This window comes from Phyllosticta capitalensis, assembly GCF_038381095.1.
Source record: "Phyllosticta capitalensis strain CBS 128856 chromosome Unknown BKA78scaffold_9, whole genome shotgun sequence".
Classification (NCBI taxonomy): domain Eukaryota; kingdom Fungi; phylum Ascomycota; class Dothideomycetes; order Botryosphaeriales; family Phyllostictaceae; genus Phyllosticta; species Phyllosticta capitalensis.
Window position 1 is genome coordinate 1,058,958 of NW_027117447.1, and position 11,741 is coordinate 1,070,698.

Below are 11,741 nucleotides of genomic sequence, written 5' to 3' on the forward strand. Positions count from 1 at the left end.
TGCGCTGACCATGACACGGCGCAGAGCACTGCTGTGAGCAGGTTTTGGGAGTGCGATAGACGGATTCTATGATTTCCTTGTAACAAAGTCTTGACGGGCTTGAATGCTTTCAGGAAGCATGCTTTGCAAGATGGAAGTTTTGATGTTTCTAGACTGCCAGCTGCAGCATGCGAGAGAGTGGAGGTACAGGGGAGCAGCTTTGGCGACTTGGCCCGCGTTTCGCAGTTGTGGGGAGGCTGGTGTCCTTCAGGTTCTGTAAGAGCAATTGGTGGCGGTGCAGCAGGGCAGGAACCTGAAGTGAGCTGCCAGTGGCTCGTGCTTGCGGCCGCGCTGGGTGGTCTCTCCTGTGGCCGCAACGTATGTGCACCTTACCAGCTCCGGCTTCAGAACATTACTCTTCCACTTCCTCACTCCGCGCATCTACATCGCTAGCCCGCACTAGCCTTCGTCTTTGCCGTCATCCACTCTTGATACCCAAAGCCTGCCTGGCTCGTTCACGCTCGCGGCCTCCACCACCGCGATACCGACAATATGGCCGCGAACCCCACAGCGTGCGCTCCACGCCTGCAACTAACCTCTTCTCATGGCTGACGCTGAATCAGGATAAACGTCAATGATCCGGGCTTGATCACGCTCGTCAACAAGCTCCAGGATGTCTTCACCACCGTCGGCGTACGTGGATCTTCCCGCAAACCTGCCGAGCCCTACTGCAGCACTAACGCCTGTCATTCCAGGTCCAAAATCCCATAGACCTTCCTCAGATTGCCGTCGTCGGCTCGCAATCCAGCGGAAAGAGTTCGGTGTTGGAAAATATTGTGGGACGAGACTTGTAAGCCCGCCACCGGAAAGATTGCTGGGGCCAAGTGCGCAGGCAACAACAAGCTAACGTCCGTGTCTGCAGCTTGCCTCGTGGCACTGGCATTGTTACTCGACGTCCTCTCATCTTGCAACTCATCAACCGTCCCGCGAGCGCAAAGACACAGGCCAACGGCGTCGCCGAGAGCGTCGAGACCACCGATAACCAATCCAACGTCGACGAGTGGGGTGAATTCCTGCACATCCCCGGCCAAAAGTTCTACGACTTCAACAAGATCCGCGATGAGATTGTGCGCGAGACGGAATCGAAGACGGGTCGCAATGCAGGCATTTCGCCGGCTCCCATCAACTTGCGCATCTACTCTCCGAACGTCCTGACCTTGACCTTGGTCGATTTGCCCGGTCTCACAAAGGTTCCGGTTGGCGACCAGCCTAGGGATATCGAGAGGCAGATCAGGGAGATGGTGCTCAAGCAGATTAGCAAGCCCAACGCTATAATATTGGCCGTCACCGCCGCCAACACCGACTTAGCCAACTCCGACGGTCTCAAGCTGGCGAGAGAGGTTGACCCGGAAGGTCAGAGGACAATCGGCGTGTTGACCAAGGTCGATCTTATGGATGATGGAACTGATGTTGTCGACATCCTGGCGGGCCGCATCATTCCTCTGCGGCTTGGATACGTCCCGGTCGTCAACCGCGGTCAGAGGGATATCGAGAACAAGAAGGCCATTTCCTACGCATTGGAGCACGAGAAGAGCTTCTTTGAGAACCACAAGGCGTACAGGAACAAGGCTGCTTACTGCGGAACGCCATACCTGGCACGCAAGCTTAACTTGGTTGGTTGAGGTCTGTCTTTGGGATGGGATAGACACTAACATGAAACCAGATCCTGATGATGCACATCAAGCAAACCCTCCCGGACATCAAGGCCCGTATCGCTTCTTCTCTCCAAAAGTATGCCGCCGAGTTGGGCCAGCTTGGTGACTCTATGCTCGGCAACTCGTCCAACATTGTCCTCAACATGATTACCGAATTCTCCAATGAGTACCGCTCCGTATTGGAAGGTAACAACCAAGAGCTATCGAGCATCGAACTTTCCGGTGGTGCTCGTATCAGCTTCGTCTACCACGAGCTCTACGCCAACGGTGTCAAGGCCGTGGATCCGTTTGACCAGATCAAGGATGTCGACATTCGCACCGTCTTGTACAACTCTTCCGGCTCTTCTCCCGCACTCTTTGTTGGAACCACGGCCTTTGAATTGATTGCCAAGCAGCAGATCAAGAGGCTCGAGGATCCCAGCTTGAAGTGTGTATCGCTTGTTTACGACGAACTGATTCGCATCTTGACGCAGCTCCTCACCAAGCCCATGTTCAGAAGATACCCGGCATTGAAGGAGAAATTCCAGGCAGTTGTTGTGCAGTTCTTCAAGAAGGCCATGGATCCTACCAACAAGTTGGTCAAGGATCTTGTTGCCATGGAATCTTGCTACATCAACACAGGTCACCCGGACTTCATCAACGGCTCCAGAGTCAGTCACCTTCTCCCGCAAAGATTTTCAGTTCCCCAAAGACATCCCAGCCCCACAGCAATCGACCCCAGTACTAACAGACGACGAAAGGCCATGGCGATCGTCCACGAACGCCACAACGCGAACAAGCCCGTCCAAGTCGACCCGAAGACGGGCAAGCCGTTGCCTCAGTCAGCCGTCCCTCCTCGTTCTGCCAGCCCCCAGCTCGTCGACGGCGGTGATGGCAACAGCGGTTTCTTCGGCAGCTTCTTCGCCAGCAAGAACAAGAAGAAGATGGCAGCCATGGAAGCCCCGCCACCTCAGCTCAAGGCCAGCGGCACGCTCTCTGAGAAGGAGGCCCAGGAGGTCGAGGTCATCAAGCTTCTGATCAGTTCTTACTTTGGCATCGTCAGGAGGACCATGATCGACATGGTGCCCAAGGCCATCATGTTGAACCTCGTCTCGTAAGTAGACGCCGCTGTACGGCGGCTTGTTTGAGCATCATGGCTGACTATTGGCATCACAGATACACCAAGGATGAAATGCAACGCGAACTTCTCGAGAACATGTACCGCACGGAGCAGCTCGACGACCTTCTCAAGGAGAGCGAGTACACGGTCCGCCGCCGGAAGGAATGCCAGCAGATGGTCGAGTCCCTGTCGCGCGCGCAGGAAATTGTCAATCAGGTGCAGTGAAAAAGAGAAAGCCGTACATTGACGGGAAGCATGGGTTGACCAGTTCTTTTCTTGACCATTCAGGCGATAAGCGAGCGGTAAGGGAGTGGCGTGTTTTGCGTGCTTCTGCTATTCTTGCGATTCGATTCTCTTCGGGCGATGATTTTCCCACGACCGCTTGCAGGCTAGCAACGAAATAGGACGACGACGATGGACGAGAAGTGTATGTTGGGGAAAACTGGAGTCTTTCTTGAGTCTTTCATTGGGCGCGCGAACGTAAGAATAGACATGCACCAGGCGAAGGCGGGGGAGTTGCGATTCTCCTAGGACAGATGCTCCTGGGGGGCACCTAGGATATTGAGGCGGGACGGAGCGGTAATGTGACGACTGTTTATGCAGTAAAGACTGAAGATACAAAGACTTTCTACTTCTTCATGATGTTGGCACAGGGCGCTGTCGGCTCCGAAATAATGTAAAACGGGAGGACCCTGCGGGCGAGCTTTGCACGGTCCAATGGCGTCACCCCCGCCCGGGCGCCTCTGACATGTTCATGGTGCTACCACCACAGCCACAACTCTACAACACCTCTCCAGCTGCCCATTGTCCTCTTCTTCCCACCATCGGAATCAACTCATGATATCGCAGGAATCCCCCTCGCCATGCCATCGATCGTAGAATCCCTCGACGCTCTGCTCGTCGAGCTTTTCGCGGGCTGGAATGCCACCACCACAGCACTCGTCGCCGGCATCGCAGCTTTCCTTGCATACAACATTTACCTCGGTCTCGAAGATCCAGACATACACCCAATGCTCTTACTGCGCTCATCGACCGCAGCCGGCATCCGTCACCCTGGCGAGAGTGCCGTATACCGATCTCCACACGTGCCCCACGGCTACCCGCTACAATCCTCCATCAGCGTACCCGGCGAGCACCGTTACCAGCGACGGCACGGAGATTTGCGCGATGTCTGGAGGAGGGTCATCGGCCAATTGGCAGACGAAGACGGTGGCAAGAGACGCAGCCCTGGCACCCTCTTGACCGTCTTGGGCAAGGAAGAGGTTGTGGAGCATACGTGGGACGACATTACCAAGGAAATCAACGTCATTGGCAAATACTTACAAGAGCACGGAGCCAAGAGGGTCGCCATCTATCTCCCAAACAGTGTCGAGTTCATCGTCGCCGTCTTCGGTGTGTACACCTCTCTGTTGCCAAAATTTGGGGCCACGTTTGGCTTGGGCTGACACGCTATTTATAGCCGCCGCGTTCTACGGTTTCTCCCCCGTTCTGATTCCGTACAACCAATCTCATGATGTTGTAAACTCTCTTCTCCGTAAAAGCGGCGCGGATGTGCTCGTCGCGGCCGCTGGGTCGATTCCCCTAGTCGACGTCGCAAAGGGAGTTCCAAGCCTGAAGCAAGCAATTTGGGTCGTGGAAAAGACCAGCCGCCATGTGGATTGGAACGAAGTTCCCGAGGGCACTGGTGGTAAGGTGGAAGTCTCGACCTGGCATGAGCTTGTGCAAGACAACATTGGAAGCGCTAGCGCTGAGGTCCCAGGTCACGTCGATCAGGGTCCCGCTGCGGATCTGTTCTTTATCTGGCAGGCCGGTGTTGGCGCCGACGGAGAAATCATCCAATTCACGCAACAGGTGAGTGGCACGAAAAATAGAGCAAGTTGAGTACTAACCCAAGCAGAATGTCTCTGCGGCAACCGCAGCTCTCATGTCGGCTCTCCCAGCTGGCCAGCGCTTCAGCCCCTCGGATCTTTTTCTGCCCGCCGACTCTCTGACGAACTCCTACACGCTGTGCTTGACATTGGCCGCTCTCTTCTCGCATGCCTCGATTGCAATCAACTCGGTTGCCGGTCCCGGAGTCGAAATGGCCCTCTCTCTCCGGGGGGTTGCTCCGACTGTGGTCAGCATCTCCGCCGAGACGGCTGCAAAGCTCCACCACAACACCACCAGTACCATCACCAACAACGTACAAAAGTTTGCTCACTACGCCGAAACTCGCGCCATGACATCGTCGGGCAAGTTTCCTGTCAACTCTCTCCTCACTAAATTCAATGCTCCCACACGCTCCTCAGTAGCCGCCACTCCCGGAAAGCTGCGCCTTGTCTTCATCGCCGAGCGGTCCTCAACCGACAACCCGCCGCTGACTTCAACTGACCTATCCGACCTGCGTATCTACCTCAACTCGCGCGTCATCTACGCACTGACAGCACCACGCGTTGCCGGCGCAGTCGCCCAGACTAACATCTATGACTACCGGCGCGAAGAGGCCGAGGGCAGCCGCAAGAACAAGCATGCGCACTTTGGCGCGCCGCTTAATAGCGTTGAAATTAAGCTGGTGGACAAGGACCAGTGGCGGACGACGGACGCCAAGGTCGAGGGTGAGGTCGTCGTTATGGGACCGGCGGTCAGTGGGCTCAAGACGACGCTGGATCCGGTCGCGAGGATTCGCGAGGATGGGTGCTTGGAGTATGTGTAGAGATTCTTCTATGGATAACTCTCGGTGTAGCATGGTGTTGTCACATCTTGAATGGAAACAATTATAGAACAAGGCCTGGTGTAAATGAAATAGCAATGACACCTCTGAGCAAAATTTCCATGGAGCGTCAAGTCCGTAAGAGGCGCACAGGGAGCACTCAAGACACACATGCGTCTATGTTGAGAGTCATACTAGTTGCAACTCCAACCTTGTTCTTTTTCCTCATCCGCCGCGTGGCTTTCTGGCAAAGAAAAGCCCAGCTTCTACTTCAATGTAACGTGGCTGAGAAGAATACAGACGGGCGTTTTGTTTGCGTTCTCAAGTACCATGAGGGCACCTTTTCCATGGATATTGTCTCTCGAAGTCCCTTTTTCACGCAGAGACCTATACATCTTAAGGTCAGGGTTAGCACTACGCGGTATTCCCGCCCCCAGTGTTCTCGTAAAATTGGAGGGGGTTATAGGGTGTTGAGGTGAGAGGAGAGTAATGTGGTCCCTCATCGTGAGGTCGTGGGTGCTTGCCTGTTGCGAGGTCTCGTGGGCCCCTGCCTTGAGCAATTGACATGTGCGGAAGCTGCGAGTGCAGAATCGGCACCTGCCCTTAGGCCAGTAGGGGCCTGCGATACCTGAGGGGTGGTATAAAGGCTCATCCTCCTTGAGGGCTCCTCCATTCTTCTTCAACCACCAACCTTCCACCTCACGCCTCTCAACTCCGATCATCTACCTTCAACCTCAACATCCTCCAACCTACCTCTACTTTCAAGCCTCAGCCTCCACTGCTTATCCTCTCACGTCTCCAAAGATCTCTCTATCTCCACCTCTACCATCATCTCGAACATTACCTAACCCAGACATGCTTTCCATTCTCAAGAACCGCAAAGCTAGCCCTGATTGGGTTGCCCGACAGCAGCGCAAGCAGGGCAAAGGGAGACGCAGAGATGCTGGAGAGATGGAGGTGAGCTATTCTTAAGCCTTCTCTTGCAAAATCTCTACTAACTATTAGTGAATTCTGTAGGTCAAAGAAAAAGAGCCAAGCGAGTTCACCCCGAGCAGCGATGATGAGGATAATGACGACCATGACCTCAAGCTCATTGAAGATGCGGACCTCACGGACTCTGCGCCTAGGAAAAGGGCCAAAAAGAGCAGGTTGGGGAAGCGCTCCCACAAGGGAAGCAGCCGCCGCCGTCGCCGGGCAAGAGCCCCTTCTCCGGAAGACACAGAGGATGAGACAGAGATCCAGCGAGATGAAATCGTGACCAGACGCCGTGCAGCGCAGCAGGATGCCGGCAACGCTTCCAATGCCAACACCGCTATCGTTGCTGTCACCGTTGCCGTCGCTGTGAGTGAATCTCGTCCCTGCCTTTCCTCTCCTTTGCTGACTCTCTTCTCTCCCAGCCGGACGCCACAAAACAAGTCAACCAGGGCACCCAGAACAAGCGCAAAAAAGCCCCCCTGCCGAAGAACTCCCAGCTCTCTTCTGAGGAAGAGAAGCATATAGAGTCAACAATTATCTGCCGCTGCGATCAGTGCAAGGACCATCGGAGGCGAAAATGGGAGCAGAAGCGACAGGCGAACCATCACGGCAGCCGACTCTGAGGGCGAGTACTTCTCAACATCTCCTTCTTCAAAATTTGCATGACCGGTTTCCCCCACCTTTCTTTTACTGCGCGGAGGGACGGAGACCTACCTATTCAACAATGGACCATCTATAGACTTTGCTTTTTACCGGAGGCGGATCAGGTCTCTCAAAGGAGAAAATCAGGTTCTTAGGGAAGGGCGGAGGTTTGATCTGGATCCATAGCTAAGGGATGAGTTGATCGGAGGGCATGAATTTTACAGGGCTGTCGACTTTGCTAGCATGGCGGAAAACTTGCAGGGGACGGGTGATGCCGTGATGGTGATATTTTCTTTGCTTGATATCTTTCTCTTGATCTTTTTTTTTTTTTTTTTATTGCCTACTACTATCTCTTGATGTGCCTCGATAAAAGAATATATGAATCGATAACATCGATGTCCTACACTATGAAATAATGGTGGAGCAGTAGAGTCTTCGTGCGGGAGGTGCTGGGGGGAGGATAGAAAACAGAACTGCTATGCCTTACCCTCACCTCCTTTCCTTGAAAGTGAGGTTGAGCCTCTCTTCTACAAAACCATCTACTGCAAACCCTCTCCCTCTCGCTTTCTTAAAGTCTTTCCTACGAGCAACGAATGCTCCCTATAACCCCATCATCCTATTCCTCCTTGTAACTTGAGAAGGCAAAAGAGGGCAAAGCAAGAAGGAAGCTGTTGAGCAAGACCCGGCGACCGCGCGTGCACGGTGCGCTACTGCTTGTCCAGGTCGACTGTGCATGCGTGCATGCATGCGCCTAAGACGCCGCTTCCCAGTCAAGTACCAGTTATACATGCATACATCTACATCTACCTATGTAGCCAAACGTCTATCCAAGCGAGCAAGAAGGGAGCGGTGAGCAAGCGAGGCAAGTGAAGTGAAGTGAGAGACACCTCCCTTCCTTTTAACCCCCGAGATGCACCAGCGACCAAGTGGCAGGCGGCTACTGCGCGTATGCATATAGCTCGAACCGCCATTTCATCCGCATTGATGCGCCCTGGGGAAGGGGAGGGATCTCCCTCTTGCTCTTGGTCTCGAGATGGCGCTGCGCGCTCTGCAGGTCTCTGTTCTTACTTTAAGGAGGTTCTCCTATAAGATCGCTTGATCTCAACGGCGCGACATCGATCTCTCTCTCGACCGCTCTCCCCTACCTACGTTTCAACTTCCTACCCACATACACGCGCGAACCTAGCGACCCGTCAACGTGGTGGCAACCAGTCAGGGACCGACTGACCACGCGCACAACACATCGCATCGCGCGCATCGGCCACGCGACCAAAAGCAACCACGCCGACCACCTCGCCAGCGGCCCTTCCCACCGCGCCCTTTGCATCCTCACACGGCACGTTTGGTTTTTTGTGGGGCGCGCCCAGGAACAACCGCATCAACCTGACACTTCGGCGGCGCCCCCTGCGGCGGCGAGGAGTCGAGGGCCTTGCCAAGAGAAAGGCGCGCTTGTGCGACGCGAGACGGACGCTGTGAGCGGTGGAAACCAGAAGTCCAAAACGACGGAAGGACCACCTGGCATTGTAATCGAAGTGATTTGATTGGAAAAAAGTTGTCTCGGAGCGATCCATCCTGGGGAGAAATTTAAGCTTGTTTATTAGATGACGTGCGCGGACCCGTTGGCGGACGGATAGTGGAGGCCTTTACGGGGCTGACTGCCTACTGCGAATGGTATCGGTAGGGTTCGTGGTCGGGCCTGGTATTTCTGCTGCTGTGAGAGGGTGCGTGTGTGCATAGGGAGACGGTCGGTTGCGCGCGCCTTGTGGAGAGGCGATTCTGGGCAGTTGCAGGAAGAGGTTGTAAGCGACGGGCTCACGGTCCGGACGAGACGAGGAGAGGGCCTGAGTTGAGTCGGGCCCTAGACCGTCGAGACCACAAAAGCAGTTTTGTATCCTTTTGTTCCTGTGATTGTCTCCCTTCTCTTCTTCTCATCGTCTTCGTTCTGAGGTACTCATCTCTTTCGAGCTGTTCTTCGTTGGACGTTGGCAGCAGTCTCTCTTTCTCTTCAAACTTCACCTTCATTCAAATCGTCGCTCCTTTTCACCAAATCGCAGGCGCCGGGTCGCCATCTTACCTTCTTTCACTTCACCAATTGGAAACCTGTCGCTTTGTCAACCATGAAGCTCACCACGGTCCTCACCTCTGTTCTTTCTTTCGCCGCACCGCTCGTCTCTGCTGCCACAGAAGGCTATGCCTACACAGACGAGACGACAGGCATCAAGTTCTGGCAAATCAGCATCGCGACGTCCAACACGGCCGGTGGCTTTGAATTTGGATTCGCGCTGCCCGACAAGGCCAATGCGGGCAATAACGACGAGTACATCGGACGAATCGTCGGTTCGCGGATCAAGAAGGCTGGATGGAGCGGAGTGAGCCACGCAGGCGGCATGACCTCGTCGCTGTTGCTGCTTGCGTGGGCCGACGATGAAAGCGTCCGCACGTCGTTCCGGTATGCGACGGGCTACACGACGCCCAAGGCGTACACTGGAAATGCCACGCTCAGCCCCATTTCGCACACGGTCAACGACACCAACTTTGAACTGATCTACCGCTGCCAGTGGTGCTGGTTTTGGGATCAGGACGGCAGCGCGGGCTCGCAGCCACCGACGGGCGAAAGTGAAGTCATTGGTTGGGCGCAGAGCGTCGACAATCCGTCGCCCGTCTCCAGTGAAAGCGGCACCATTGAGCAGCACAGCAATGGCATGGGCCAGTTTGGTCTTCCCGTCGCAAGCGCCAGGAACGCTGATTACACCAACTGGGTATCCAAGGCGACGGTCGCGCCCACCGCAACCGCAACCCAGAGTCAGACGGTCTCGGCGACCGCCACATCTGCGTGTTCGGCGACGAATGCTCCCAATACCACCTACGACTACATTGTCGTGGGCGCCGGCGCCGCAGGTATCCCGCTCGCCGACAAGCTGTCCGAGGCGGGTAAGAGCGTGCTCCTGGTCGAGCGAGGTCCACCATCCTCTGGACGCTGGGTGAGCAACGGCTCAGATCCCTTCGACAACTGGCGTCCAGAGTGGCTGTCTGGAACAAACCTCACCCGCTTCGACGTGCCCGGTCTCATCAACGCCATCTGGAGTGACTCGGCCAACATTGCCTGTACCGACTTTGATCAAATGGCCGGATGCATCTTGGGCGGCGGAACGGCCATCAACTCGGCGCTCTGGTGGAAGGCTCCTGATGCCGACTGGGATACTAACTTCCCCACGGGATGGAAGGCGGCGGATATGTCGGCGGCCGTCGAGCGCGTCTTTGACAGAATCCCGAGCTCTTACACCACTTCGATGGACGGCAAGCTCTACCAGCAACAAGGTTTCCAAGTCGTCCAGGGAGCTCTCGCAGCCGCAGGATGGAAGCAGGTTGTGGCCAATGATGTTCCGAATAACAAGAACCACAGCTTTTCCCTCACTCCGTATGCGTTTTCTCACGGAGAGCGGGGCGGGCCCATGGCCACGTACCTGGTGAGCGCCAATTCGCGTAAAAACTTTAAGATGGTGTTGAACACATCGGTGCGGCGCGTGGTCCGGAAGGGCGGACGCGTGACCGGTGTGGAGGTCGAATCGAACGGCTCTGGCGGCTTGTGCGGCACCATCAATGTCACGCCCAGCTCGGGCCGCGTAATTCTGTCTGCAGGCACCTTTGGGACCCCCAAGATTCTATTCCGAAGCGGCATCGGGCCCGAGGCGCAGCTCAAGGTTGTCAACGGCAGCGAGACCGACGGCGCCACGATGATCAGCCAGGACCAGTGGATCGAGCTTCCGGTTGGACAGAACCTCAATGACCACGTGAACACGAACATGGTCTTTTCCCACAAGAACGTCACCCAGTACAAATGGGATGGGTGCTGGGATTCTCCAGTCGCGGCCGACAAGTCCTCGTATCTCAATGGGCGGACTGGCATGCTGGCTCAGGCATCCCCAAACATTGGACCCATTGCGTGGGATGAGATTACGGGCTCCGACGGCATTGCTCGCCAAATCCAGTGGACGACGCACATTGAGGGCTCAACCGAGCATGCGTTTACCATTTCGCAGAATCTGGGTCGCGGCACAACGTCGCGAGGCGTCCTCACTATCGACAGCGGGCTGAGCATGACTGTCAGCACCAAGCCATGGCTGCGCACAGACGAGGATAAGGCGGCCGTCGTTCAAGGTGTCAAGAACATGTTGGCAGCATTGAAAAAGGACCCAGGCATCACGTGGATCTCGCCGGCCGCCAACACCACGGCTGAGGCCTTTGTCAACAGTGCCGCAGTCACGTCATCGAAGCGCACCTCCAACCATTGGGTGGGAACGGCCAAGATGGGCACTGATTCGGGTCTGGAGAATGGCTCGTCGGTCGTCGACACCAACACCAAGGTGTACGGGACGGATAACTTGTACGTTGTGGACGCGTCCATCTTTCCCAATATTGGCAGCACAAATCCAAGTGCTTTGATCGTTGCAGTGGCGGAGAAGGCGGCAGAGAAGCTGTTGCAGGCCGCGTCGAGCAAGGCTTAGAGTTAGAGGGGCGGTCCATGCAAACTTGATCCACATCCAGGCGGTATCCAGCTGACCTTGATTGGGATGGACTGCCATTGTTCTGGAGAGGCCAAGGATTACTGGAGTTTCCGTTTTTGTAGCATTGAGCACCGAGA

At 55.4% G+C, this 11,741-nt stretch overlaps 5 protein-coding genes across 5 annotated transcripts; 4 read left to right on the top strand and 1 right to left on the bottom strand.

Annotated features, from left to right (window-relative positions):
• The first annotated feature begins 343 nt into the window (after positions 1-343).
• Positions 344-3,458, top strand: BKA78DRAFT_321968 (Dynamin central region-domain-containing protein). Its single transcript, XM_066889081.1, has 7 exons — positions 344-551; positions 603-672; positions 735-829; positions 902-1,652; positions 1,703-2,344; positions 2,435-2,787; positions 2,850-3,458. Exons 1-7 carry the CDS (start codon positions 532-534, stop codon positions 3,016-3,018), a joined length of 2,100 nt encoding a protein of 699 aa, XP_066741244.1. The 5' UTR covers positions 344-531; the 3' UTR covers positions 3,019-3,458.
• A 198-nt stretch (positions 3,459-3,656) lies between these two features.
• BKA78DRAFT_255280 (uncharacterized protein) lies at positions 3,657-5,485 on the top strand (the record flags this gene model as incomplete). The annotated part of the gene is made up of 3 exons (XM_066884983.1): positions 3,657-4,185; positions 4,253-4,644; positions 4,688-5,485. The coding sequence occupies 3 exons, from the start codon at positions 3,657-3,659 to the stop codon at positions 5,483-5,485; spliced, it is 1,719 nt and encodes a 572-aa protein (XP_066741245.1).
• A 132-nt stretch (positions 5,486-5,617) lies between these two features.
• BKA78DRAFT_187532 (uncharacterized protein) lies at positions 5,618-6,316 on the bottom strand. Its single transcript, XM_066883521.1, has one exon. The coding sequence runs from the start codon at positions 6,202-6,204 to the stop codon at positions 5,749-5,751; it is 456 nt and encodes a 151-aa protein (XP_066741246.1). The 5' UTR covers positions 6,205-6,316; the 3' UTR covers positions 5,618-5,748.
• Positions 6,317-6,337: 21 nt separating this feature from the next.
• Positions 6,338-7,464, top strand: BKA78DRAFT_382159 (uncharacterized protein; the record flags this gene model as incomplete). The annotated part of the gene is made up of 3 exons (XM_066893027.1): positions 6,338-6,439; positions 6,500-6,823; positions 6,880-7,464. The coding sequence occupies 3 exons, from the start codon at positions 6,338-6,340 to the stop codon at positions 7,078-7,080; spliced, it is 627 nt and encodes a 208-aa protein (XP_066741247.1). The 3' UTR covers positions 7,081-7,464.
• Positions 7,465-9,216: 1,752 nt separating this feature from the next.
• Positions 9,217-11,604, top strand: BKA78DRAFT_255817 (cellobiose dehydrogenase; the record flags this gene model as incomplete). Its single annotated transcript, XM_066885031.1, has 1 exon — positions 9,217-11,604. One exon carries the CDS (start codon positions 9,217-9,219, stop codon positions 11,602-11,604), a length of 2,388 nt encoding a protein of 795 aa, XP_066741248.1.
• Between the last annotated feature and the right edge of the window lie 137 nt (positions 11,605-11,741).